The 26761-nt window shown below is 41.3% G+C and overlaps 1 protein-coding gene across 1 annotated transcript; it reads left to right on the top strand.

Annotated features, from left to right (window-relative positions):
- The first annotated feature begins 21944 nt into the window (after positions 1-21944).
- LOC121570348 (dexamethasone-induced Ras-related protein 1-like) lies at positions 21945-23543 on the top strand. The gene is made up of 2 exons (XM_041881804.2): positions 21945-22308; positions 22521-23543. The coding sequence occupies exons 1-2, from the start codon at positions 22050-22052 to the stop codon at positions 23048-23050; spliced, it is 789 nt and encodes a 262-aa protein (XP_041737738.1). The 5' UTR covers positions 21945-22049; the 3' UTR covers positions 23051-23543.
- The last annotated feature ends 3218 nt before the right edge of the window (positions 23544-26761 follow it).

Raw genomic sequence — 26761 nt, 5'->3', positions numbered from 1 at the left:
TATTATGTCATTCTAACAGCACCTTTATTATGTCATTCTTACATCAACTTTATTATGTCATCTTACATCACCTTTATTATGTCATTCTTAAATCACCTTTATGATGTCATTCTTACATCACCTTTATTATGTCATTATAACAGTACCTTTATTATGTCATTCTTAAATCACCTTTATTATGTAATTCTTACATCACCTTCATTATATCGTCTTACATCACCTTTATTATGTCATTCTTAAATCACCTTTATGATGTCATTCTTACATCACCTTTATTATGTAATTCTTAAATCACCTTTATGATGTCATTCTTACATCACCTTTATTATGTCATTCTAACAGCACCTTTATTATGTCATTCTTAAATCACCTTTATTATGTAATTCTTACATCACCTTCATTATATCGTCTTACATCACCTTTATTATGTCATTCTTAAATCACCTTTATGATGTCATTCTTACATCACCTTTATTATGTAATTCTTAAATCACCTTTATGATGTCATTCTTACATCACCTTTATTATGTCATTCTAACAGCACCTTTATTATGTCATTCTTAAATCACCTTTATTATGTCATTCTTAAATCACCCTTATTATGTCATTCTTAAATCACCCTTATTATGTCATTCTTAAATCACCCTTATTATGTCATTCTTAAATCACCTTTATTACGTTATATTTACAGCACCTTTATTATGCCATTCTTACAGCATTTCTATCTATTTATATACACTAACGTTCAAAAGTTTGGGGTCACTTGTTTTAGAAAGAAAAGCAATTTTCTTGTCCATTAAAATAACATCAAATTGATCAGAAATACAGTGTAGAGATTGATAATGTTGTAAATGGCTATTGTAGCTGGAAACGGCAGATTTTTTATGGAATATCTACACAGGTGTGGAGGCCCATTATCAGCAACCATCAGTCCTGTGTTCCAATGGCACGTTGTGTTTGCTAATCCAAGTTTATCATTTTAAAAAGCGAATTGATAATTAGAAAACCTTTTTGCAATTATGTTAGCACAGCTGAAAACTGTTGTGCTGATTAAAGAAGCAATACAACTGGCCTTCTTGAGACTAGTTGAGTATCTGGAGCATCAGCAATTGTGGGTTCGATTACAGGCTCAATGTGGCCAGAAACAAATAACTTTGTTCTGAAACTCGTCAGTCTATTCTTGTTCTGAGAAATGAAGGCTATTCCATGCGAGAAATTGCCAAGAAACTGAAGATCTCGTACAACGCTGTGTACTACTCCCTTCACAGAACAGCGCAAACAGGCTCTAACCAGAATAGAAAGAGGAGTGGGAGGCCCCGGTGCACAACTGAGCAAGAGGACAAATACATTAGAGTGTCTAGTTTGAGAAACAGACGCTTCACAGCTCCTCAACTGGCAGCTTTATTAAATAGTACCCGCAGAACACCAGTCTCAACGTCAACAGTGAAGAGGCGACTCCGGGATGCTGACCTTCTAGGCAGAGTTTCAAAGAAAAAGCCATATCTCAGACTGGCCAATAAAAAGAAAAGATTAAGATGGGCAAAAGAACACAGACACTGGACAGAGGAAGATTGGAAAAAAGAGTTATGGACAGACGAATCAAAGTTTGAGGTGTTTGGATCACAAAGAAGAACATCTGTGAGATGCAGACCAAATGAAAATATGCTGGAGGAGTGCTTGATGCCATCTGTCAAGCATGGTGGAGGCAATGTGATGGTCTGGGAGTGCTTTGGTGGTGATAAAGTGGGAGATTTGTACAGGGTAAAAGGGATCTTGAAGAAGGAAGGCTATCACTCCATTTTGCAATGCCATGCCATACCCTGTGGACAGCATTTGATTGGAGCCAATTTCCTCCTACAACAGGACAATGACCCAAAGCACAACTCCAAACTCTGCAAGAACTGTTTAGGGAAGAAACAGTCAGCTGGTATTCTGTCTATAATGGAGTGGCCAGCACAGTCACCGGATCTCAACCCTATTGAGCTGTTGTGGGAGCAGCTTGACCGTATGGTACGTAAGAAGTGCCCATCAAGTCAATCCAACTTGTGGGAGGTACTTCAGCAAGCATGGGGTGAAATCTCTTCAGATTACCTCAACAAATTGACAACTAGAATGCCAAAAGTCTGCAAGGCTGTAATTGTTGCAAATGGAGGATTCTTTGACGAAAGCAAAGTTTGAAGGACACAATTATTATTTCAATTAAAAATCATTATTTATAATCTTGGCAATGACTACATTTCCTATTCATTTTGCTATATTTCCTATTCAAACTCATTTCATGTATGTTTTCATGGAAAAAAAAGACATTTCTAAGTGACCCCAAACTTTTGAACGGTAGTGCTTTGTGACAAAATGGTTTGGCAACTTCCACACTGACGCAGTCTATGTTGCTAATTATTGTAACTATCGGTGAGAAGGTAAATTCCTCTATTTGGCTTGGATTCGAGCTCAACTCAATTATAGTTGGATGCCAGTTTGGATACCTGTTTGTGCCGTGAATTATGCAACTGAATTATCCTTAGTCTAGTTTACATGCTACTGGTATGGTCGAATTTGCTCGTTTTTGTGCGTTTATTGGGCTGGAATCTACAATAGACCCATTAAGTTTTTGGAGGTGAATTCCAGCTGTATGTCTAGGGGAGCTGGTCATCCACAGTGAGGTGTATTGTTCCCCTCTCCCTCCATTACACACCCAGGCCTTAAGTGGTTTCCCTCATGTCTCGTTAGCGCAGGAAACAGATAAACAGACTCCTGGGGTGTGTTCAGTTGGGTTCAACGTTTGCTACGTTTCGTGACGGTTTGTACTGAACAACACATTTCCCTAAAACGGTGCGAGCTGTTCCTCAAAAGATTTTGAAGTATGTTTGCTCCCATTTGGTGGGTATGGCGAGATTTGGCCTGATCAATATGGGTCTGACCATTTGAAGTCTCAAATGTCGAGTCGTGCAGCACACCATACACAGTCGCCATCTGGGCCACGATAATCACACCTTTCTTTAACTGGTTGTTCAGTACAGTACGGTTTCCATTGAATTAAACATTGCACAATGTTCTGTTGTACTGAACGCACCCGTGGCCTTCTCTCTCTTTGTCTATCTCGATCATGAATGAATTAACAGATCAATGAGTATCACAGCATCAGTTAGGAAAAACTGTGATGTAATCATCACTATACGTACATTATATATCCAGTATTGTATGAAGAATGAGTGCAAGGTGTTGGACAAAGACAGAAACCAATCAACACATCCAAAGAATAGTAGCACTTTGTGATGTTCCATTTTGAAAACATCAACATCAACATGCATTCTTGTATTCACAGTTCACACATGTCTGTTTGAAAGTAGAAGGAAGAAAGGCTGTTTTGTGAAAGTGAGTCAGTAGTTCATATGGTCTTTGGATGAAAACTGGGCCAGAGCTGACTGGCTTGGTTTGGGCAGATATGATATCACAGTATTGCTGTAACCCATATTCATATAATGACCTTTGTTGTTTATGATGTGTACCTAGAAAGCCAGTTGAATCCAGTTCATGGAGTAAAAACATAACGCTAGCCAGTCGTATGGATTTCAGACAACACTTGTGAGTGACATCAAACGGAGGGAGATTAGTAGAATGGCCTAAGGGTAAGGTCATATTTTGCAGACCCAAAGGCATACCAGTAATTGCCTGAACTTTGCCTATGTATCTTCTATTTTGTAGATTAGTTGTATTTTTTACACATACAGTATATGGGTCAATGGAAGGCATGGCATAATTTCAGTAATATATTTTGTCACATTGCCATCACCACTATCTTATCATTGTGAATTAAATTGGTATGCTCACCTCAGTTTTGTTGCTATACAGTACGTTCACATTTCATAATGAAACTCGTTCGAAGTGTCCTTGTGTGACCATTTTGTTTTCTCAGAAAAACAACTAAGTCTATTTGTAGCTCTCACTCTCTAATATAAATAATTATTTAAATCAGAGCGAAATGAGAGGAATCAACTTTATCTAGCAAAACACAGGGACGTGGCTCATTGGCTCAGAGGTCTAACAGTAGGTGAGAGCGATACAGAGCGAGAGAGCGAAAGAGGGAGATATAGAGAAAGAGAGAACATGTGAGAAATGGTCGGACAGATAAGCCAATCACTTTTAAGCCACATCTGACACGAGCCAATCCCCCAACCCAGAAATCCAATTAATTTTCCAAATGTGCCAAATGCAAAGCAGGTGATATCAAACTTATTTTGTTTTCACCTGTGGGTTTAACGTCAGTTTGCTGCCAATCTCTGTGTGAGTCACTCAATTGAGGACCAATTACTAACTATTCCAGTGTGTCAAGCAAGTTTAAAATGATCACAAAAGCTTAGTACAGATGTAGGATCTTAAATTGAGACAGTTTGCTACAGCAGGAAAATAATTTCATTTTCATGCCAACTCAGAATCTGGATGTTGGGACATTGTCCACGATATCCATTCATGTCAGGAACTCGATGGTGGGACAACGGGGTTCTTCAGCTGTCCCCATACGAGAACCCTTTTTGGTTCCAGGTAGAACTCTTTTGGGTTCCATGAAAGGCATCTACATGGAACTCAAAAGGGTTTTACCTAGAAGCAAAAAGGGTTATTCAAAGGGTTATCCTATGGGTACAGTCGAAGAACCCTTTAAGGTTCTAGATAGCATTTATTTTTCTAAAAGTGTAGTACATCACTGGTGGGAACTTGGCGATAGGCATGTGCCTCCTTGCTGGGTCAGACATTAAGTGAGATCTTCCATCAGTGCAAATGACCTCGATAACAACATTTTTGGCAGTTAAATGCAACAACAAATCATTATTTAGAAAAAGCGATCTATTAATGTGGTTATTGAACACTATAATTTGTTTACAAGCATGATAGCTGTACTTTTAGTTTATGTTTTATTCAGCTTGTTGGCCATTAGCCAATCAGAGTTTCTCAACGATTTCAAACCATGTGAATGCATCCAACTGGTATTTACGACTTAACAACTGGTAAATTCCCACCTCCCACTTGATTACGAATGCAGCATAACACCAAGCCATAAAAATAAGCAGCTTAGACAGGAAACAATGTCAATAGGAAGACCACGATGCTAGACCCTAGTAGACTAAGTCTAATTCTGAAAGGGGTCAGACGGTAATAAATATTAAAGTCACTGTTTGATGAGGACGGGGGAAAGAGATGGAAATGGAAGATGGAATAATGGCTGTTCTGTTGTCCCCTCTGTCAGCCCACGTTTCAGGAAAACATGATGGAAATGGAAGATGGAATAATGGCTGCTGTGTCACCCCCGTTTCCACATCTGTTCCTTTGTAAGCATTGAGTCACCCCGCTGATAGGGAAATTACCTGTTAGCGGTTAGCTCCCACTGCTACGTCTTACTGGTCGTCATAGTGACCACCTAGCTGTGTGTGTCTGACCAACCTGCTGCACCAGACCAGCCACGACAATGACGGTCTTCAGAAAGTAGGGTTTTAGGGCACAGCTTGACACTAATACAAAACGAAGAACGGAACTAGAAAATGTAATGCAAATGTAGTGGTTCTTGGTGGGAAAGTAGGCCAACGACTTCCTCTAACTACTCAGGTTTCATGGTATTTGATAAGCGTTAGCCCTGTGCCTCTGTCTTGGTTATTATTGAGAACATTAGCTATTATATGGAGACCTTACTGCGACAGTGGGACAGGATTCCTGTGATATAAGGACAAGACAAGACCGTGGGACAGGATTCCTGTGAAGACACTGTAAGACACGGAAATGTACTCACCAGCAGACATGGCGGAGGCATTTGGAGACGCTTTAAGGCATGTCTGTCTGACCAACCAGCTGTACCAGACCAGCCACGACAATGACGGTCTTCAGAAAGCAGGGTTTTAGGGCACAGCTTGACACAAAAAAACTCTAATAAAAAACAGAAAACAGAAAGTAAAAAAAGGTAAGGTAATGTTAATACATAATGCATGTGGTTCTTGTTGGAAAAGTAGGCCAAAGCCTTTTTCACTAAGATTTTCTTGGGATATAGTGTAAGCCCAATGGCTCTGTCTCAGCTGTTGAGACCATTGACAATTTATTGTACAGACCATACTGAGACAGTGGGACACGGACAGGATTCCACTGAGGACGCTATAAGGACACTAGGGTTTACAAGTACCAGCAGACATGGTGTTATCACCACACTAAAGGGCTTTACTTCAACAGGTGGACATGTACTGTATACAGTGGCAGCCATTGGAAACGCTTTGATGTCATAGCCTGCGAGTTTTTTTCAAGAGACCCTTTAAGAAAGGTCTAATGTGCTGTTGGCCACTAGCCATGCCCTGTATGGATGGTTTATGTACATTCCTCAGAGGACAACAGGAACCAAGTCAAATACTTCGGCCAGGATTCAATTCAAGACCACGTTGTAGCACACTTGACATTTAAAGGTAATTTCCGATTCAACCGACATCTGCAGCATTTACCATGATTGCCATCACTGCCAATGCAGGAACATTGTCTTTAAAACCCATAAGGTGTAAGGGCCTGGGCTGAGTTTTACTAAGCTAACATATGGAATTGTTTTAAGATGGTCATACCAAGTATCATTTAGCTATTTGATTAGGAATCTTAGGACCCCTGTAAGTATAAAACAAATATATAACAAATGTGTGTGATGAGACATTGAATTTGGCCTTACTGTTATTAGCTAAATAGAAACATTGAATAACAAATTCATACATTGAAAAACAAATAGTAAAAAATTAATCAAAAGGAAGTGTGTTTTGAAGTGTACACTGAGTATACACAACATTAGGAACACCTGCTCTTTCCATAACATAGACTGACCAGGTGAATCCAGGTGAAAGCTATTATCCCTTATTGATGTCACTCCACTTCAATCAGTGGTGAAGGGGAGGAGACAGGTTAAAGAAGGATTTTTAAGCCTTGAGACAATTGAGACATGGATTGTGTATGTGTGCCATTCAGAAGGGGAATGGGCAAAACAACAAATGTAAGTGCATTTGAACAGGGCATGTTAGTAGGTGCCAGGCACACCAGTTTAGATGTGTCAAGTACTGCAATGCTGCTGGATTTTTCACGCTCAACAGTTTCCTGTGTGTATCATGAATGGTCCACCAGCCAACGGGTCATTGATGAAAGAGGACAGAGGAGGCTGACATTAATTGTGCAGAGCAGCAGACGGGCTACAGTTAGTCAACTGACAGTCCAGTACAACATTGGTACCCAAAGACCCATAAAATAATGCACAACTCGTCATACTTTGACACAAATGGGGTATGGCAGCCGACAACCCTTACAGAGTTCCACTTCTTTCAGCAAGAATCAAGAAACTGCAGTTGCAGTGGGCTAAGGAATGAAAACACTGGACACTGGAGAATTGGAAAAACATGGCCTGGTCTGATGAATCCTGGTTCCTGCTGTTTCATGCTGATGGGAGGACTAGGGTATGGAGGAAACCAAATGGTATATGCATCCATCATACCGACTGTCAACATTGCAGGCTGGTGGTGGTGGTGTGATGGTGTGGGGTGTGTTTTCGTGGCACATATTGGGCCCCTTGATAAAAGTGGAGCAACGTTTGAATGCCACAGGAACATCATTGCCAATCAGGTGCATCCCTTCATGGCAGCAGTGTATCCATCTGCAATTTGATTTTTTCAGCAGGATAATGCCCCATGCCACATAGACTAGGATTGTCCAGAAATGGTTCCAAGAACATTGAATTCAGCTTACTGCAGAGGCCAGATCTCAATCCAGTTGAGCATCTGTTGGATGAGATGGAACTAGCTATTCGCAGTAGAGATTCACTACCAGCCAACTTGACACAACTGTATTTGTATTTATTAAGGATCCACATTAGTTCCTGCCGAGGCAGCAGCTACTCTTCCTGTGGTTTATTATGGATCCCCATTAGTTCCTGCCGAGAAAGCAGCTACTCTTCCTGGGGTTTATTATGGATCCCCATTAGTTCCTGCCAAGGCATCAGCTACTCTTCCTGGGGTTTATTATGGAGCCCCATTAGTTCCTGCCAAGGAAGCAGTTACTCTTCCTGGGGTTTATTAAGGATCCCCATTAGTTCCTGCCGAGGCAGCAGCTACTCTTCCTGGGTTTTATTATGGATCCCCAATAGTTCTTGCTGAGGCAGCAGGTACTCTTCCTGGGGTCCAGCAACATTAAGGCAGTTATATACAATTTAAAATATTACATGACACCACATTTCATAACAGTTTTCACAACACATTAAGTGTGTTTCCTCAGGCCACTACTCTACTATCACATACAGTGGGGAGAACAAGTATTTGATACACTGCCGATTTTGCAGGTTTTCCTACTTACAAAGCATGTAGAGGTCTGTAATTGTTATCATAGGTACACTTCAACTGTGAGAGACGGAATCTAAAACATCCAGAAAATCACATTGTATGATTTTTAAGTAATTAATTTGCATTTTATTGCATGACATAAGTATTTGATCACCTACCAACCAGTAAGAATTCCGGCTCTCACAGACCTGTTCGTTTTTCTTTAAGAAGCCCTCCTGTTCTCCACTCATTACCTGTATTAACTGCACCTGTTTGAACTCGTTACCTGTATAAAAGACACCTGTCCACACACTCAATCAAACAGACTCCAACCTCTCCACAATGGCCAAGACCAGAGAGCTGTGTAAGGACATCAGGGATAAAATTGTAGACCTGCACAAGGCTGGGATGGGCTACAGGACAATAGGCAAGCAGCTTGGTGAGAAGGCAACAACTGTTGGCGCAATTATTAGAAACTACTCTGGCTCATTGAGAGTGAACTGATCTGTATCCTTATTCCGTCTACTTACTCTGTCTGAGGTTGTCTTCAGTTGTTTAAGCACACACATCACATCATGTTTATACGCACCATAAAGCGTTAATCAGTTATTTCGTTGATACTGTTATCTTTCTATAAACTGGGTCACACAATATGGGTCACTGACTGAATATGGCATCACATACTCTTCCATAACCTGTATCAACATGTGAAATCTGCTGGGAAAGACGGGGGAAAATACAAAACTGTAAAGCATTTGGTCATGTGTCAAATGTTTGCAGACAGTTGGACATGAGTGGCTATCATGATGTTTGAAAAGATAAGGAAGTTAAATGTCCCAATTGTGGTGGGAAGCATGCACATGAGTCCCCGGAATGCCCCGCAAGATTACAGGAAGAAAAAACGGCTCTTCCGTCACCTTTGGAGTCTCTTTGTCTGTCTACTTTAGGTCACTGAAGACTTCCTTAATTCAAGAACTCTCAGCAGTTAACAAAGCACCAACAAGGTTGAGTTTAGTGGAGCTGACCGTCTAGGCTCAGGTGCAGTGAGAATATGCTGGTCTCAGATCAGAGGTAAGATGAGATATCAAACACAACATGTTATTTGCTTTACACTGTTCTGTCATTGAGATCACTGCTTAGATTCTTTAGACATAGAGAGCAATGTGTTCTGTAATGCTCATGCTAAAAGCATGTTTTATTTTCTCCTCTTAGTCACTATGGCTTCAGTTGCCATGACTGCTATTTACAACTAAAACATGGTCCTCATCATGCATCATTCTCCATGCATGTAATCTGACCTGTTGATAAGAACATACAGGTGGTTGTTGGTTTAGAGCCCTCAAACTCAACTCTGGACCTGGAAGCCAGTTCCACTGTGTTTTTTCATTGTTCCCCTCTAATCAGGGACTGATTTAGACCTGAGACACAAGGTGGGAGCAATTCATTATTAATTAATTACAGAAAACCATCAGGCTCCGGACCTCGTAGGGTAAAGGTTAAAGGTTGAATACCCCTGGTTTAGAGGTTGCCACTCAGCAAATTCTCAGACAGACTCAAACACACACACACATCCCCCAACACATTGTCACGCCCTGACTCAGGGGACGTTTATTTGTTGAGTCAGGGTGTGTATATTCCGTGTTATGATGTTTCTATGGTGTAGATTCTAGAATGTATAGATCTATGTTGGCCTGTGTGGTTCCCAATCAGAGGCAGCTGTTGCTCGTTGTCTCTGATTGGGGACCATACTTAGGCAGCCTTTTGGCACCTGTTAGTTGTGGGATCTTGTTCCGTGTAAGGTATGTTGTGTTTATGCTACCTTGGACTTCATGTTTCGTTTGTTGTTTTGTCGTGTGTTTAGTCGTTAATAAATATGAATGCATATCACGCTGCGCCTTGGTCCTTCTCGTTCATGAACGATCGTGACATACATCCTCCAACACAGAGACCAAAACAGGTTAGCCACTGTGTTCGACGGAGCCATCCAGGCCAGACCAGACATTTCAACCCTATCATCACCCAGCACCACCACACCGTCGGGGCATGGCTCCCTTTCACTGTGAGATTAGTACCAGCAGCACGAGGGCCCCTTCTGCACACTTACATAATGTGATTAGGGGGGGCAAACAAATCTCAGTTAGGGCCCCCAAAAGGTTGGGCCAGCCATGGTTATTGTGTTACTTAGCTTTGTATGGGGGAACACATCCATGTTGAAACACTGTGATTAAAAGTAAACATACATTGGTGTGGCAGAAGGCAGGTGGTCATCAACATGTTAAGGCTTGAGTTGTACTGAGTTGTGAAACTGTTGTTCATGTTGTCTTTCTTATACACCTTTCAATATCAAAGTCTATTCATGAATTATAACCAATGAATAATGCATTGACAAAGTTATTTTCCATGTGCACTGTGCGGATTTGAACATGGCAGGATTTCCAGGTGAATGTCTGTCACGGATTCTGCCGAGGCTGCTCCTCCTCCTTGCTCGGGCAGGCTTCGGCGTTCGTCGTCCCCGGAGTACTAGCTGCTGCCGATCGATGTTTCGGTGTTTGTCTTGTTCAGTCTTGAGTGGTTACACCTGTTCGCTGTTATGTTTGATTGTAGTCCCTATATTTACCCCTGTCTTTCGTTTGGTAATTGTGTGTTATTGTTTTTTTCTCGTAGGTCGGCATTGCTGTGTCGTATGCGTGTATTTGTTTCCTCCCTGTTAGGAGGTTTTGTTTTGTATGTTCTTTTACTGGTTAGTAAAGTACGTCTGCCAGTAGCTCTGTGTCCTGCGCTTGACTTCGCTCACCGCATACACGTCGCCTATGACAATGTCCTGTTGACTTCAGACCATTAGGTTAGAAGCAGAAATGGGTCAGAGTGAATGGATGGATGAGCAGGAGGAGAGAAGTGTTATAATGCCCCTGCAAGTCATTACCAGTCTAGTAAGTGTCCCAGGGCTACAGAGCAGAGGATTAATCACCCCACTGCCCCAGATTCAGTGGGAGAACCTCATACTGAGCCAGTCATCAACCAGCATCGATGGAGTTAAACAGTCAGTCATGGTGAAGTCCTGGTGGCGAGGGACTGTTTGGTAAGGTTAGACATCAAATCAGCTGTTCAAGGTATTGAGATGTGTAGTTGTTTGATCTGACCTAAACATTGCCTCATAAAGTACATAGAGTCTTAAAAGCAATAAAAAATGACTCATTAATTGACCAATCCCAGTCTTGGTGATTGTTGAATAAAACAACAATTGTGAGATGTTGGAGTTATGGCACTAGAGCACTGCTATGCTATTCTATGCAACACAAGTTCCTGGTGCCATGAACAAGTACTGATGTGAACCCAAAATGAGAGAGAGAAGCAGCAATGTGAACAAATTGGAGTTTTATAGTTGTACTGTTGTTTATGCTTAATCAGGACCAATTGATTTACACACATATTTTTTACGGTTGATAGTAACAGAATATACTGAAAAAGTAATTGAGCTAGTATTTTTATTGACCCTGATCTGGGTCAAGGCTCCACAATCATTATCAGATGAGTGCTGTGCTTACTCAAGCAAGCAGCACGGATCAATCCATTTAGCTCACATGAGTCACTTCTAGAGCTTTCGGCTAGGTTTATTGAGAGAACTGGATGGGTTTCGACTGTGAATGAATTACAAATAATGTGACAAATCACCCAAGACATTGAAACTGTCTCACCTTCCCATGGAGTGTCTGTCTGTCTGCCTGCCTGCCTGCCTGCCTGCCTGCCTGTCTGTCTCTATCTCTCTCTGTCTGTCTGTCTGTGCCTATAAATAAATATGCCATTTAGCAGACGCTTTTATCCAAAGCGACTTACAGTCATGCGTGCATACATTTTTTTTTGTGTATGGGTGGTCCCGGGGATCGAACCCACTACCTTGGCGTTACAAGCGCCGTGCTCTACCAGCTGAGCTACAGAGGACCACAGAGGACCACATGTGACTGAGCTACACCGCCTATGTGACGGTGTGTATGCGAGAGGCATGACTAGTGTTTGAAAATGACCCTGCTCAGTCCACAGGCTGATTAGATGAGGGCCTGAGCAGCACCTCTATTTCAGGCCCTCTTGTGCCCATCTTAAAGTATGACCAGCCTGCTTAACCTAATAACACGATCCAAGGGCCTCATTATCATGGGTAAGAGGGTGACTACACTATTGGCTGGAGCAGATGATTCAGCGTGATGATTAATGGACTTCCATCAAGAATGTGAGCTTATTTAGCATGATCTAATGCAAAGACCAAAAAAAACAATGACATCTTTCAACTTTGGTTAAACAATGGCCTTGTTGTGTTGCAGGTTATAGTGAGTATTATTTGTTGCTCTTTTCATTATGTTGTGCTCAATTATATGGAATTGAAATTGAAGTGCAATTGGCTTTATAAGAACAGAAAAATTCTAGCAACATTACTGAATAGTAATTTGAGTGTGAAGTGAGGTTATTAATTAGTTTATAAATTATGTTATGAATTAGGTTATGAATTAGTTTATGAATTAGTTTATGAAGTAGCTTATGAATTAGGTTATGAATTAGGTTACTAATTAGTTTCTGAATTAATTAGTTTCTGAATTAGTTTCTGAATTAGTTTCTGAATTAGTTTCTGAATTAGTTTCTGAATTAGTTTCTGAATTAGTTTCCACAGCGGAAACAAAGTAAAGTAGTGCATCCTGTGGCTGTCTCCATGGTGACAGTGACTTGAATGGTGGCTGCCATGTGCCGTTGCTAAGCGCTGGCTAAGCTCTCCTCTCCTAATAAGAAAGTCATTTGACTTGGGCTTATGGGTTGGGTACAATGGTGGACAACATCTTCTGTATGCAAAATAACCACATATGGTGCAAGAAGATTTTTACAATGTCCATGAGAAGGCGGTGATTATTTATGCAGTGTGAAAATGTGTTGTATGTGATGCAACTACAAGCTGCATTCCAAACTTCTGCTATGGTTATTCTGACACTGACAGTAAAGTTGATGTACTGTCTGTGATAACCATGCCTCCTCTCCCCTGTGTTTGATTACAGTCATTTACTCCACATGCTGCCACACTGAATATCTGTCAATGGATCTGTGCTAAGCACCAAGGTCATCACTTTCATGTGGAACAATATTCAACCTGCTTTATTCCAATGCAATATTCATATTAATGTCAATTATATATGATTATTGCTTTGTTCATTTCCTTGTTTCAGTCTGTTGAAAATAAGCTATGCGCTTAAATTAGAACTGTCTATCAATTCACTAGAATAATTGTGAGTTGCTGGTGATTTTCTTTTTCTTAATATTCTAGCTCTGTTTCTATTTTTGGTTCACATCAATGTTGTTGGATGGGAGGGTGGTTGAATATATATATATATATATATATATATATATATATATATATATATATATACAGTGGGGAGAACAAGTATTTGATACACTGCCGATTTTGCAGGTTTTCCTATTTACAAAGCATGTAGAGGTCTATAATTTTTTATCATAGGTACACTTCAACTGTGAGAGACGGAATCTAAAACAAAAATCCAGAAAATCACATTGTATGATTTTTAAGTAATTAATTTGCATTTTATTGCATGACATAAGTATTTGATACATCAGAAAAGCAGAACTTAATATTTGGTACAGAAACCTTTGTTTGCAATTACAGAGATCATACGTTTCCTGTAGGTCTTGACCAGGTTTGCACACACTGCAGCAGGGATTTTGGCCCACTCCTCCATACAGACCTTCTCCAGATCCTTCAGGTTTCGGGGCTGTCGCTGGGTAATACGGACTTTCAGCTCCCTCCAAAGATTTTCTATTGGGTTCAGGTCTGGAGACTGGCTAGGCCACTCCAGGACCTTGAGATGCTTCTTACGGAGCCACTCCTTAGTTGCCCTGGCTGTGTGTTTCGGGTCGTTGTCATGCTGGAAGACCCAGCCACGACCCATCTTCAATGCTCTTACTGAGGGAAGGAGGTTGTTGGCAAGATCTCACGATACATGGCCCCATCCATCCTCCCCTCAATACGGTGCAGTCGTCCTGTCCCCTTTGCAGAAAAGCATCCCCAAAGAATGATGTTTACACCTCCATGCTTCACAGTTGGGATGGTGTTCTTGGGTTGTACTCATCCTTCTTCTTCCTCCAAACACGGCGAGTGGAGTTTAGAACAAAAAGCTCTATTTTTGTCTCATCAGACCACATGACCTTCTCCCATTCCTCCTCTGGATCATCCAGATGGTCATTGGCAAACTTCAGACGGGCCTGGACATGCGCTGGCTTGAGCAGGGGGACCTTGCGTGCGCTGCAGGATTTTAATCCATGACGGCGTAGTGTGTTACTAATGGTTTTCTTTGAGACTGTGGTCCCAGCTCTCTTCAGGTCATTGACCAGGTCCTGCCGTGTAGTTCTGGGCTGATCCCTCACCTTCCTCATGATCATTGATGCCCCACGAGGTGAGATCTTGCATGGAAAATCTCACAATATTCCAAAGATATACACTATTACGTGAATGTGACATGGATTCAGATTTTAAATGAAACAGTAATTGCTAAAAATAATGAACAAATGAATGTAGAATGTAGAATGTAGAATATGGGTCAAGGTCTTGGGATTAATATTAATTTTGACTGAGATTAACCCTAATTGCTCCTGTAAATCGCTCTGGATAAGAGCGTCTGCTAAATTATGTAAATAACCAAAGGCACTTTGTGCAACAGACGAGGTGGGTGGTTGGTGGAGAGGTCAAGGTGAAAGTCAAGATGAGAAGACAAGGAGGTGAAGGATCTCTTGTTGGCTCTTTAGTCTCATTCATTCTCACTTCAACCTGACCAAAGAAGCAGCTTCATAAGCTCCATAATCCCTCTATACCACTTGATAAAGAGGACGATTATAAATGACACATACTGTATAGTTTGACATGTTTGACTTGTATATTTATAAATGCGTAGGCTATTGTCAACAAAAATATTTGCCCTGAATTGTATTATTGGTAGTAACTCAACTCAGCAATTTTGCTCCCAGTAAAACAATTTAACCCAATAAACAATACTACAGAATGAAACGCTCCCTTTACTGAGAAGAATATAACATTTGTACAGCACTAGAGATCAAATAGGCCCTGGGATTTGTAGGTCCAACCATATTGTTATTGATTTCAGATTTATGAATCAAATTATTTTTGAGTTTCATGCTGAATGTCTCACTGGGACCGACAGAAACTTTAAATGCAGACAGACGTCTTAATATCAGATGATGATTGGTGGATAGACTGGGGACAGAAAGATCTGGAAGTTCCCCACCATGACTAAAATGACCTGTGTTCAACCTAAATCTCAGAGTCAACAGGATATAAAGGTACTTCTTCCCTCCCGCCCTGTTGGCCATCGCTGCATTAACCTAGTTTATTTAAATAGGCCAAGAGAGAGTATAGAGCAGTCATTTTATTTGGATATGGGCTAGTTTGACCCATTCCTGGAAGCCCCTTCGATGAAAAGGGCACTTCCCTTTCACTCTGTGGCATTAGATATCATTACAACCATTTCAGTCCACTTATTGCGTTTATTGCCATAATATATTGTTACTGGACAGACAGTGGTTTCCCTGTGATGTGGGGTGGCGAAACACAGAAAAGGACCTTTAGCTGAAAGGAGATATTTTCTGGATTCATTTTAATTGAGCCACTTTCAAAAATACTGTATATCTAGGTCAATGGCTGTTTTCCATAGCCAATCCAATGGAGATTGAGCTCTTGCTTTAATTCATTGCATTTTATGTTGATGCATTATGATCTTCCAGTGACACTTAGTACACTACTTCAGTTGTGATTATTAATGCCTTATTAAAGGGGCAATCTGCAGTTCAAACAATAACAAAGTGGGTACCCTGTCACTGTTTTAGTGAACAGCTAAGAGATGGGGCTGGGGAAATGTAACCACTCTCAAATTCATTGACAGAGCTATGGATGCAAGGACTGACAATCCATGATATAACAATTATAGTTTTAACCATGTTTTTAGGCTATACATTATTTATTTTTTACTAAATTAGGAGTGAAACAAGCTTATATTTTGGTTTCTGATGAGGTATGACAGTTGAACTAAGCTCATGAGGTATTTATAAATTATATTTTTCAGCAATCAGTGGGTTTACATCATTAGTTCAAAAGTCTGAAAATAAATGTAGCAATCACAGATTGCCCCTTTAATGCAAATTCTCAAGGATCAGAGTTGTTTTCCTTACACATAAAGCATTACAAACAGAATAACACTTAGCTTGATGAATAATAGAATTTGAAACAGGGTTCACTCCGAGTTCATTTCAGGCGTTCAAAGAAACTCACTTTTCATAAATTCCAAGATGCTGTATCTCAGTAGATGAGGTACATTACTTTGGGGTTGTTATACTGAAAATAACCTGTTTTGAAATAATAGGGCCTTATAATGTGTCTGGAATCCATAACTGAAATGAGCGTAGAACTGATGAAAGAGTTGGCAAATTAAAAGCAGGCTTGGTACTCAAAATAAGTGAGATAGGGTAAAACAGTATTATTATGGAGGGGTTCACTCCAAGTTCAATCTGAGCAAGCCAGACACCTTGAAAAGGGCCCTATAATGTGTCTGGAAGTCAGAGTTGAAATGAAAAATGGAACTGATGAAAGCACAGACAAACTACAAGCAGACTTGGTAATCAAAACAAATGACATGGGAAAAACAGTATTATTTTCCTAGGTTACGAGAACGGTCAATGTGGTACACAAGGGTTTAACAGTACTAGCCTTTAGCTCTTAGAAAGGGTACAGGGTAACACACTGTTACACAGGGTACAGGGTAACATACTGTTACACAGGGTACAGGGTAACACACTGTTACACAGGGTACAGGGTAACACACTGTTACACAGGGTAACACTACACATGGAACAGGGTAACACTAAGTTAGACAGGGTACAAGGTAACACTGTTACACAGGGTAACACTGTTAGACAGGGTACAAGGTAACACTCTGTTAGCTAGAGGGTACAGGGTATTCCCCTCCTGTTTTCAGTGTAAGCGGGAACATTCATTATAAAGTAGGCATGCAGTGTTGTGTGTGTGTGTGTGTGTGTGTGTGTTGCTGGATGTTGTGCGTGGATACATTGGGGGAGGACGTGTGTGTGAGAGACGGTACCATGCAACAGCTGGAGATGAAGGTCACCATAACCTGCCTGGCAGGAGGTGGAGGGGTCACGACAGGTCACACACACACACACCGTGTATCTATGTTATTCCAAGCTCACCAGATATCCTTGGGTAAGCCTCCTGTATGTTCATGTAAAGGACGTCACCCTGCTTGCTTAGAGAGTACCACTTCCTCCTGATTCGTCTCACACCGAGGCTCCAACCCAGGACCTCTGCTTTGCTAGCACACGTGACCGCCCTCCCGACGCGTCTTACCAGTCACACAAAAAACTAGCTATTCGGTGGCGCAAGTGGGGACACTTCAGGCTGAGGAGTAAGTTTCTCACATCCCCTACATACACACACAGTGTAGTATAGCTCCAGGAAAACCGGTTTAACAGGTTAGCATAGCTCCAGTTGTTCTAACACAGTGTAGGCTAGGCTAGTAGACTAGCATAGCTCCAGTTGTACTAACACAGTGTAGGCTAGGCTAGTAGACTAGCGTAGCTCCAGTTGTTCTAACACAGTGTAGGCTAGGCTAGTAGACTAGTGTAGCTCCAGTTGTACTAACACAGTGTAAGCTAGGCTAGTAGACTAGCATAGCTCCAGTTGTTCTAACACAGTGTAGGCTAGGCTAGTAGACTAGCGTAGCTCCAGTTGTACTAACACAGTGTAGGCTAGGCTAGTAGACTAGCGTAGCTCCAGTTGTTCTAACACAGTGTAGGCTAGGCTAGTAGACTAGCGTAGCTCCAGTTGTTCTAACACAGTGTAGGCTAGGCTAGTAGACTAGCGTAGCTCCAGTTGTTCTAACACAGTGTAGGCTAGGCTAGTAGACTAGCGTAGCTCCAGTTGTCTCTCCTGAGTGGCGCAGTGGTCTAAGGCGCCGCATCGCAGTGCTAACTGTGCCACTAGAGATCCTGGTTCGAATCCAGGCTCTGTCGCAGCCGGCCGCGACCGGGAGACTCATGGGCGGCGCACAATTGGCCCAGCGTCGTCCAGGGTAGGGGAGGGAATGGCCGGCAGGGATGTAGCTCAGTTGATAGAGCATGGCGTTTGCAACGCCAGGGTTGTGGGTTCGATTCCCACGGGGGGCCAGTATAAAATATAAATAAAAAATATGTATTCACTAACTGTAAGTCGCTCTGGATGAGAGCGTCTGCTAAATGACTAAAATGTCAAATTGACAAGAGTAGCCTACTCATTTGGGGCTAGGTGAGAACCTGAACAGATCTATTTGTTCCAGCAGCCTCATATAGTCTAATAGCAGCGTCTGGCTAAAGAACCACATTGCACGTGTCTCTGTATAGCTTCATCAGAGGATACACAGTGGTCTAATTACCGACCAATGAACAGGGCCGTAGCACCTGTCCACTCCGCCCTCGTTACACAAACCCAGAGTTGGAGCTGGTCACAGCGAGGTGAGAGGAATCTGATTCGGTTTCATCACAGAAAGCTTCAATGTGCCCTCGCAGGCTAGATAAAGAAGTGGTCAAAGTCAATACTAGTAGAGCAGACTTGGAAAATAGTGCTGTAAAATTTAATAAGTGCCCTAAAATGTATTGAGTGCTGTAAAATGAAATAAGTGCTGTAAAATGTAATAAGTGCTGTAAAATGTTATAAGACCCATTCAGTAGTTAAGTCACTGTAAATATCATCTCTGTTGTATCTACTTATCAAGTATTGTCTTTATTGAGTAGAATTTGATATGCAAATGTTAGGTAGTCTGGTTTGACACAACTGTTAAATATCACCTGGGGGGTTGTACACAGAAAGACACAGACAGACAGACACTCTTTCACACACAGACACACACACACGTACACACACACACACGCACACACACGCACACACACAGTCACACACACAGTCACACACACACATGGCCTGTTCACCTGGTCGGTTAAGTACTGATGTGACACACACAAACACACACACACAAGCAAAAGAGGAACTTAGACTACAGTTTGGGAAGGAAGGAGGGGGACTTCCCCTTGCCATAAATCTTGCCAACCAAACCACAGTGCTGGGCACAGGGTGGCACAGTGCACTATACCATTAATCAGTAAAAGCATGTCTGATTTATAAGCCTGTTGGATACAGGGAACATTGTATAGCACAGACCTTGCTTACAGGTGCATGAAGGGATTTACTAAAATTACAAATCATAAATCTTCCATTGACAGCAATGCATGATCTACACTAAATTAGGCCGGCCAGCGTCACAATCAAGTTGAGGAGGTGACACAGAGACCAGGTGGTTGGTGTGTAAAGTGCTGATTGGCTTCTGAGTCACCAACAACCCCCTGCTCTATCTTTAGAATAACCCTATTATATACCTCTAGGCTGCCTCCATCTGAACACAGCAGGAGAGTCCATACTCATTTGATTGGGAGGACTGCTGCCCCCTGTGAGATGGCCTGCTACCCCCTGTGAGATGGCCTGCTGCCCTCTGTGAGATGGCCTGCTGCCCCCTGTGAGATGGCCTGCTGCCCCCTGTGAGATGGCCTGCTGCCCTCTGTGAGATGGCCTGCTGCCCTCTGTGAGATGGCCTGCTGCCCCCTGTGAGATGGCCTGCTGCCCTCTGTGAGATGGCCTGCTGCCCTCTGTGAGATGGCCTGCTGCCCTCTGTGAGATGGCCTGCTGCCCTCTGTGAGATGACTGTTTCACTGACTTGACCTCTGGCCTATCGGATAGGATTCACAGCATAAAAATAGAATGAATAGAACGAAGAAATCATTGACTTGAATGGGGAACCTGTTCTATTCATTCTATTTGATGTGCATTTAATCCTATCCGATAGACTGAATCCGGATAGATACCTTTTCAAAAACTGGGCCCAGAAAATCACAGACAAATATAAAGTACCCAGAGCTCAGCACTGATCATGTGTTACCTGGGTGAAAACTGTGTGAGTTCAGCTAGTTTTAGTTTCCTCAACTGCCAGAGTCAGTCTCCATGCTATCCAATGGTTATATAAAGTGGGTGTCCATGTCACATTCATATGGACTACTAGACTGAGGTTTAATGCAGTTTAGGGTGCAGCAAATTATCAAAATCTGCTGTCACATTGTTTGGAAAATGCAGACATGCTTTAGTGGCCTTAATTTTAGTTAAGCATGGAGAAAAAGTCAAGACCCTTTGTATTATTGGTGACTCAGTAGTCTAATTACTTGGTTGATAGGATACATGTTTGTGCTTTTACATTTTAGTCATTTAGCAGACACTCTTATCCAGAGCCACTTACAGTTAGTAAATGCATACAAGGTTTTTTTTTTTTTTTTTTTCAATACTGGCCCCCCGTGGGAAACGAACCCACATCCCTGCCGGCCAAACCCTCCCCTACCTTGGAGGACGCTGGACCAATTGTGCGCCGCCCATGGGCCTCCCGGTCGCGGCAGGCTGCGACAGAGCCTGGACTAGAACCAGGATCTCTAGTGGCACAGTTAGCACTGCGATGCAGTGCTTTAGACCACTGGGCCACTCGGGAGCATTTATCATGCAGATTAAGCTTCTGTGGATACAAATATAATATGTTGTATAAGGTGGAGGTCATTTTTTATTTCCACAATTATTTCCTGCTTATGATATTAAGCATTTTACTGTGGTCCTGCGTTGGTGTGCTCGCATCAGTCTGCAACTGCTGCGACAAAACAAATACCTTTTCTAGTTCCAGCAGAATGTTTTTATTATTCTGTATCTCATCCTTTTCATACCGTAGCGCTATCTAGCGGTCTACAAACACGTGGCCGAAATCATTGCGCTTCCCGCGCTATACGCTGATGGCTTTCATGGCAGGGTACAAGAAACTAGACGTCTCGTGAAACAGAAACTAGGTGAAGGACGGTGTATGTTAATTTCTTGTTGACGGTGAAATGTGTTATTGACATGAAATAAGCCTATGCAAATTAACTATTATGTTTCGTAGTAGCCTAACAATTTATAATGTTATTATTTGCACACAATAATGCACACGGGCCATAATAATAATAATAATTACCTAAATAATGAAACTATCAGATTGAGTATTTGTCCTGTTTGAGGGGTATTGCTTTTGCAAAATGCCTTTTATTGCCATGGTGGATAACGCCGTTTTTTGGAACCCCTGAGTCCCCACCGAAAGAGGAGATTGACTGTATTATGATTTTGCATTTCTATTTATGAAAACATTTTTGGATTATGGTTATTATGTTAGTAAACATATTTTTATGTATGAATTGAACTGTTGAATTTGCGCATTCTGTATGCATGTGTTTTTAGGTAGGCCAATATTTATATTGTTTTACGCAAATCATTTTGTATTTTTCTCAAAACAGTTTATATAATTACTGTCTGCTTATGCATAGGGACTGGACAGACTGACGCAACTACAAACTTTCTCCCCTCAGACCAATGCGCAATGCATGACGCGACTAGGAGGAGTGGTCAGCATCGCCTATATATACCCAGTCCCGCTCTCCTCAGATTCAGCAAAGCAGCAACGCTTACAAACACACAACATCCCTCTAAACGATTAGGGGTTCAATTCAGCATCTCGCTGTCGCACCAAAGACCCACGTCGGTGCACAAAGCTTGCAAACACGATCAAGAAAATGTCGCCTTCCGAGAACGAGTTTAACATCCCGGCCAAAAATTGCCACAGGATGGTGATTCTGGGCTCTACAAAAGTTGGCAAGACGGCCATCATCTCTCGGTTTCTGAATAAAAAAGTCGAGGACCAGTATACGCCCACAATCGAGGACTTTCATAGGAAATTATACAGCATTCGGGGAGATGTGTACCAGTTGGACATTCTGGACACCTCTGGAAACCATCCCTTCCCCGCTATGAGGAGACTCTCTATCCTTACTGGTAAGCTTAACTCTGAACTAACAAAACAAATAATATGAATGAAAGCAACACTGGAATTTACAGCTACATCGAAATTAAATGTATGGGATTTTTAAAATCATGCATGCAATAATGCTCTATGCAAAACTTTTATTGTACACATTTAGCCTAGGCCTATGTAATTATGGACTTTTTGAGCTGCGATATTAACGTGCCTTCCCTTGCTCTTTCAGGTGATGTTTTCATCCTGGTGTTCAGTCTGGATAACAGAGACTCCTTCCAAGAGGTGCAGCGCCTGAAGCGTCAAATTTATGAGACCAAGTCCTGCCTGAAAAACAAAACCAAAGAAAACGTGGATGTCCCGATCGTTATCTGCGGGAACAAGTGTGACCGGGAGTTTAACCGGGAGGTTCAGAATGAGGAGATTGAGCAGCTGGTGGTTGGTGATGAACAGTGTGCCTACTATGAGATCTCTGCAAAACGCAACACTAATGTCGACCAGATGTTTCAGACTCTTTTTACCATGGCTAAACTGCCCAACGAGATGAGCCCGGACTCTCACCGCAAAGTGTCCTTACAGTATTGCGAAGTGCTGCAAAACAGCAGAAGAAAATCTTTCAGAAATAAAAAATTCAAAGACTGCGAGGCATACGGAATTGTGGAACCGTTCGCGCGCCGACCAAGCGTGCACAGTGACTTAAGGTACATAAAAGAGAAAGCTATCGGCGGCGGACAGAGCAAACAGAGTTGCACCATCAGCTAAGCAATTTACTGACAATATGCAGGAGAATTGTTACGAAATACAGCGATAGGGATGATACCCGCCAGGCTTCTCGCCAGTGTGCGGAGTCCAGGATAACGCAGCACCCCAAGGCGCAGTGACAGCAAGGGGGGTGTATCCCAGACCATGCCAGGACGCGCCGAGAGGGTGCATGACATGGTCCGTCCGTCAGACATTTCCCTGTGGAGTCAAGACTCTCAAATGTGATGTGGCTTTAGAGAACCTACAGTGAAGTAGCCTCTTCTTGTCAACTACATGCTGTAAAATCTGCCTCTCCTGAATGGAGAATGTAGCCTTTACCTATGGGGTGGCACTTGTTTACGTTTAGCTATTATAATTATTTTTAAATGGAAGTCAACTTGAACCTTAATTGCATTATGAACAAATCTATGAATGTATATTTATTATTCTATGTCATCGTTTAATTTTCACAAAGAAAGAAACATGATGAGAAAATAAAAACATTTGAAAACTATATTTCCATGTCTGTCATCCTTTTTATTGTGCTGATATAATAACATTGATGGTAAATAAGCATATTCTCAGGCCTTCTCAGTGACACTTCACCGCACAAAACATTAGCTACATAAATAACTTTTCATTTAGAAACACTGAGGAAGAAAGTATGCCTACACCTAACTTATCAAATTCATTTTTTATAAGTATTGCCTATAACCTAACATTCATTTTTGAAGTACACTAAGTCTACAAAACATTAAGAACACCTTCCTAATATTGAGTTGCACCCCCTGGTGCGCCTAGCACCCACTATCACCATACCCCGTTCAAAGGCACTTAAATATTTGGTCTTGCCCATTCGCTCTCTGAATAGCACACATACACAATCCATGTCTCAAGCCTTAAAAATCCTTCTTTAACCTGTGTCCTCCCCTTCATCTACACCAGGGTTCTTCAATTCCGGTCCTGGAGGGCCGAAACACTTCTGTTTTTTATTTCTACCTGGTAGTTAATTGCACTCACCTGGTGTCCCAGGTCTGAATTAGCCCCTGATTAGAAGGAGAGGATGAAAAACAGAGGTGTTTCGGCCCTCCAGGACCGGAATTGAAGAACCCTGATCTACACTGATTGAAGTGGATTTAACAAGTGACATTAATAAGGGATCAAAGCCTTTACCTGGATTCACCTGGTCAGTCTATGTCAGGGATGGGCAACTGGTGGCCCACGGGCAATGCAGCCCCCCTTTTGTAGGCCTGCAGACCAATTTGACTTACTGTTGTGAGTTAGAATAATAGAATACACAATGTGCAATTTTAAAATGTGGTTGTACATCAACAGTCACTCAATTAGCGCATGTCAGCTAATGTGTAAGGATGTGAGTACACAAAGCCACGAGCCACTGCGGCCCCTCATGATCAGTGCCAATTTTTTGTGGCCCCCACCCCCATCAAAGTTGTCCACACCTGGTCTATGTCATGGAAAGAGGAGGTGTTCATAATGTTTTGTATTAATGTATTATGTATTATTTATACCTTACATGCGACCCATGATAAGACTATGCAATTAGCCTATTAAAATGTTTATCTGACTCCATAAGATGATTTAGCAATATGCAAGAGACTACAGTTCAGTTAGGCAATCAAGAAATGTCTGAGAATGGAATTCTAAATAGAAGTGTATTTAATTACTCTGTAAAAGGAATGGATTTGCATACGAGGCGTAACGCTTAAGTTACAAAGCATTAACAAGCATTATAAGGCATTATTCTATGCATGATCAGAGAGAGAGAGCGAGCAGTAATAGCCTGAAAGGCCATGCCCTAGAGTCCCTGGGGTGGCGAGAGGAAGAAAGAGTGTAGGTATCTCACCCGCACAGATCAGGAACAAACAATAGAATGAGACAATTAAGCTAAGACCCTTTTATAACCATTTGACCATGATTAGATTCAAAATCTGAGTTGATGACCAATAGCATTACTGTAAAGTTAACCTCCAATCAGATATCAGACCTACAGGCTATACAGAACCTCTGCTTCACAAGAGGTGAGACAATGGGGGATGGAACGATAACACAGAGAATTCTTGCATACGGTGTAAAGAGTCATTACTGTAGACTGCAATGCATTGTGGTCTAGGAAATTAATACATTAGTTAGCTGTAAAATTAACAGCAAATGTTCAGCTAAGATACAGGAGAGTAAATTCCTTTACTTTCTAAGTGCATGCCCCTGTTATGCCATTTCATAATTGATTATAAAGCCCTCATTTAAAGGGATAGTTCACCCAACTTACAAAATGACATATGGGTTTCCTGACCCTGTAAGCGGTCTATGGACAAGGTAAGAAAGCAATCCATGCTTTGTTTAGTTTTTTTACTGAGCCACTGTCTCCAAATGTGAACTTTCTATCACTTTTGTCAAAAAATCTATGTAAGTCAATATCCATGATATTAGCACCACATAGAAAAAATACTTCACTAGAGCATACAAAGAGGCACTAGCGCCAGGTGCAAAAGTAAAGCGAACATTTGGGCGCTATGACATCATCATTTTATCCACCAACAAAGACACTCCCACAAGGGCATGCAACTCTGTGCAGCTGTGATTCTGGATTCTGAACCATTTATCTTGGTTTAAAAATAGATGACTGACAAGAGCAGTTGATGATAATTATCTACAGTACTAATTAGTGAATACATTATCATTTCAGAAAAAATCAGTGTGAATGTGAGATGTCTGGGTGACATGCTCACATCCAGACAGTCTCTTCTCGAGACATTACTTTGATAAACCTCCCCATCTACAGTGCAAACAATAAGCCTGCAGTCAGAAGCTACAGTATCTATGACGACAGTAGCACTCGCAATAATTATAATTATTCTAAAAATACCACATAATTAAGTCTGCCTAGCTAGTCTTGACACATTAATATGAGAGGTTAGTCAGAGCTTCCAAGAGCTTGGTTATTAATACAAGTTATTGGGTCAATGACGAACAAGGATTTAAAAATGGGCTAAAAATCCAAATGTGTTAAAAATGCTAATTCAAGTTATTTCTACCTTCATTTGAGTGTTGAATATATATTTCAATAAGTTTTAGCCACCGAGATTTAAATCTATACATTTTCATTTTGAATCTTATTATTTCTCCCATGGATAATGTAATTAATTGGTGTTCAATGGATTTTCAAATTAGTTGATTATTTACCAGTATTAGATAGTAATAGTTTGATCTCAACAAACATGTACTGCTTTGATATTTGTTGATTTTAGCACCAAAAATGTCACGCTCAATTTCTACAAATGCTTTTCTGTAAAGGGGTAATGATTATTATTGTATCCTCAGCTTGACAAAACAAAATGATTTAATATTACGTGAAAAACCTGCGCTACAGCGTCTGACTGTTGCATCGCTATACCGAATGACATACTGTGAGATTCCACATTGGATGATCCTAAAAGACTGTCTCAGCAACAAATATGTACTTATTACAAACTAAATATAAAATGAGAGGCACTGGCAATCAGTTTTAATCAGCTTTTTTTTATTTTAAGGTAAATTGAGAAAAGGCATATCAGAACTCTAATTCATGAAGTCAAGATCAATTCATTTTGAAACATTGAAAAGTATAAAATGTTGATTGAATAACATTGTCAGCAAAATGTGATGAACTTGGATTGAAAATCTGCCAAATTTGTTTCCCTCAACTCCTCTGGTTTTTCCTCCATTTATCTGTTC

The sequence above is a fragment of the Coregonus clupeaformis genome, chromosome 7, assembly GCF_020615455.1.
Source record: "Coregonus clupeaformis isolate EN_2021a chromosome 7, ASM2061545v1, whole genome shotgun sequence".
NCBI classification, from domain to species: Eukaryota; Metazoa; Chordata; class Actinopteri; order Salmoniformes; family Salmonidae; genus Coregonus; species Coregonus clupeaformis.
Note: the sequence above shows the minus strand (reverse complement) of the source record. Positions and strands in the feature narration are given on the sequence as shown.

What these genes read in the sequence shown, in the direction of transcription:
- LOC121570348 (XM_041881804.2), top strand. Translation starts at nt 22,050, where the DNA reads ATGTCGCCTTCCGAGAACGAGTTTAACATCCCGGCCAAAAATTGCCAC. An exon ending in GAGACTCTCTATCCTTACTG is followed by an intron (nt 22,309 to 22,520) that starts GTAAGCTTAACT and finishes TTGCTCTTTCAG; the next exon opens with GTGATGTTTTCATCCTGGTG.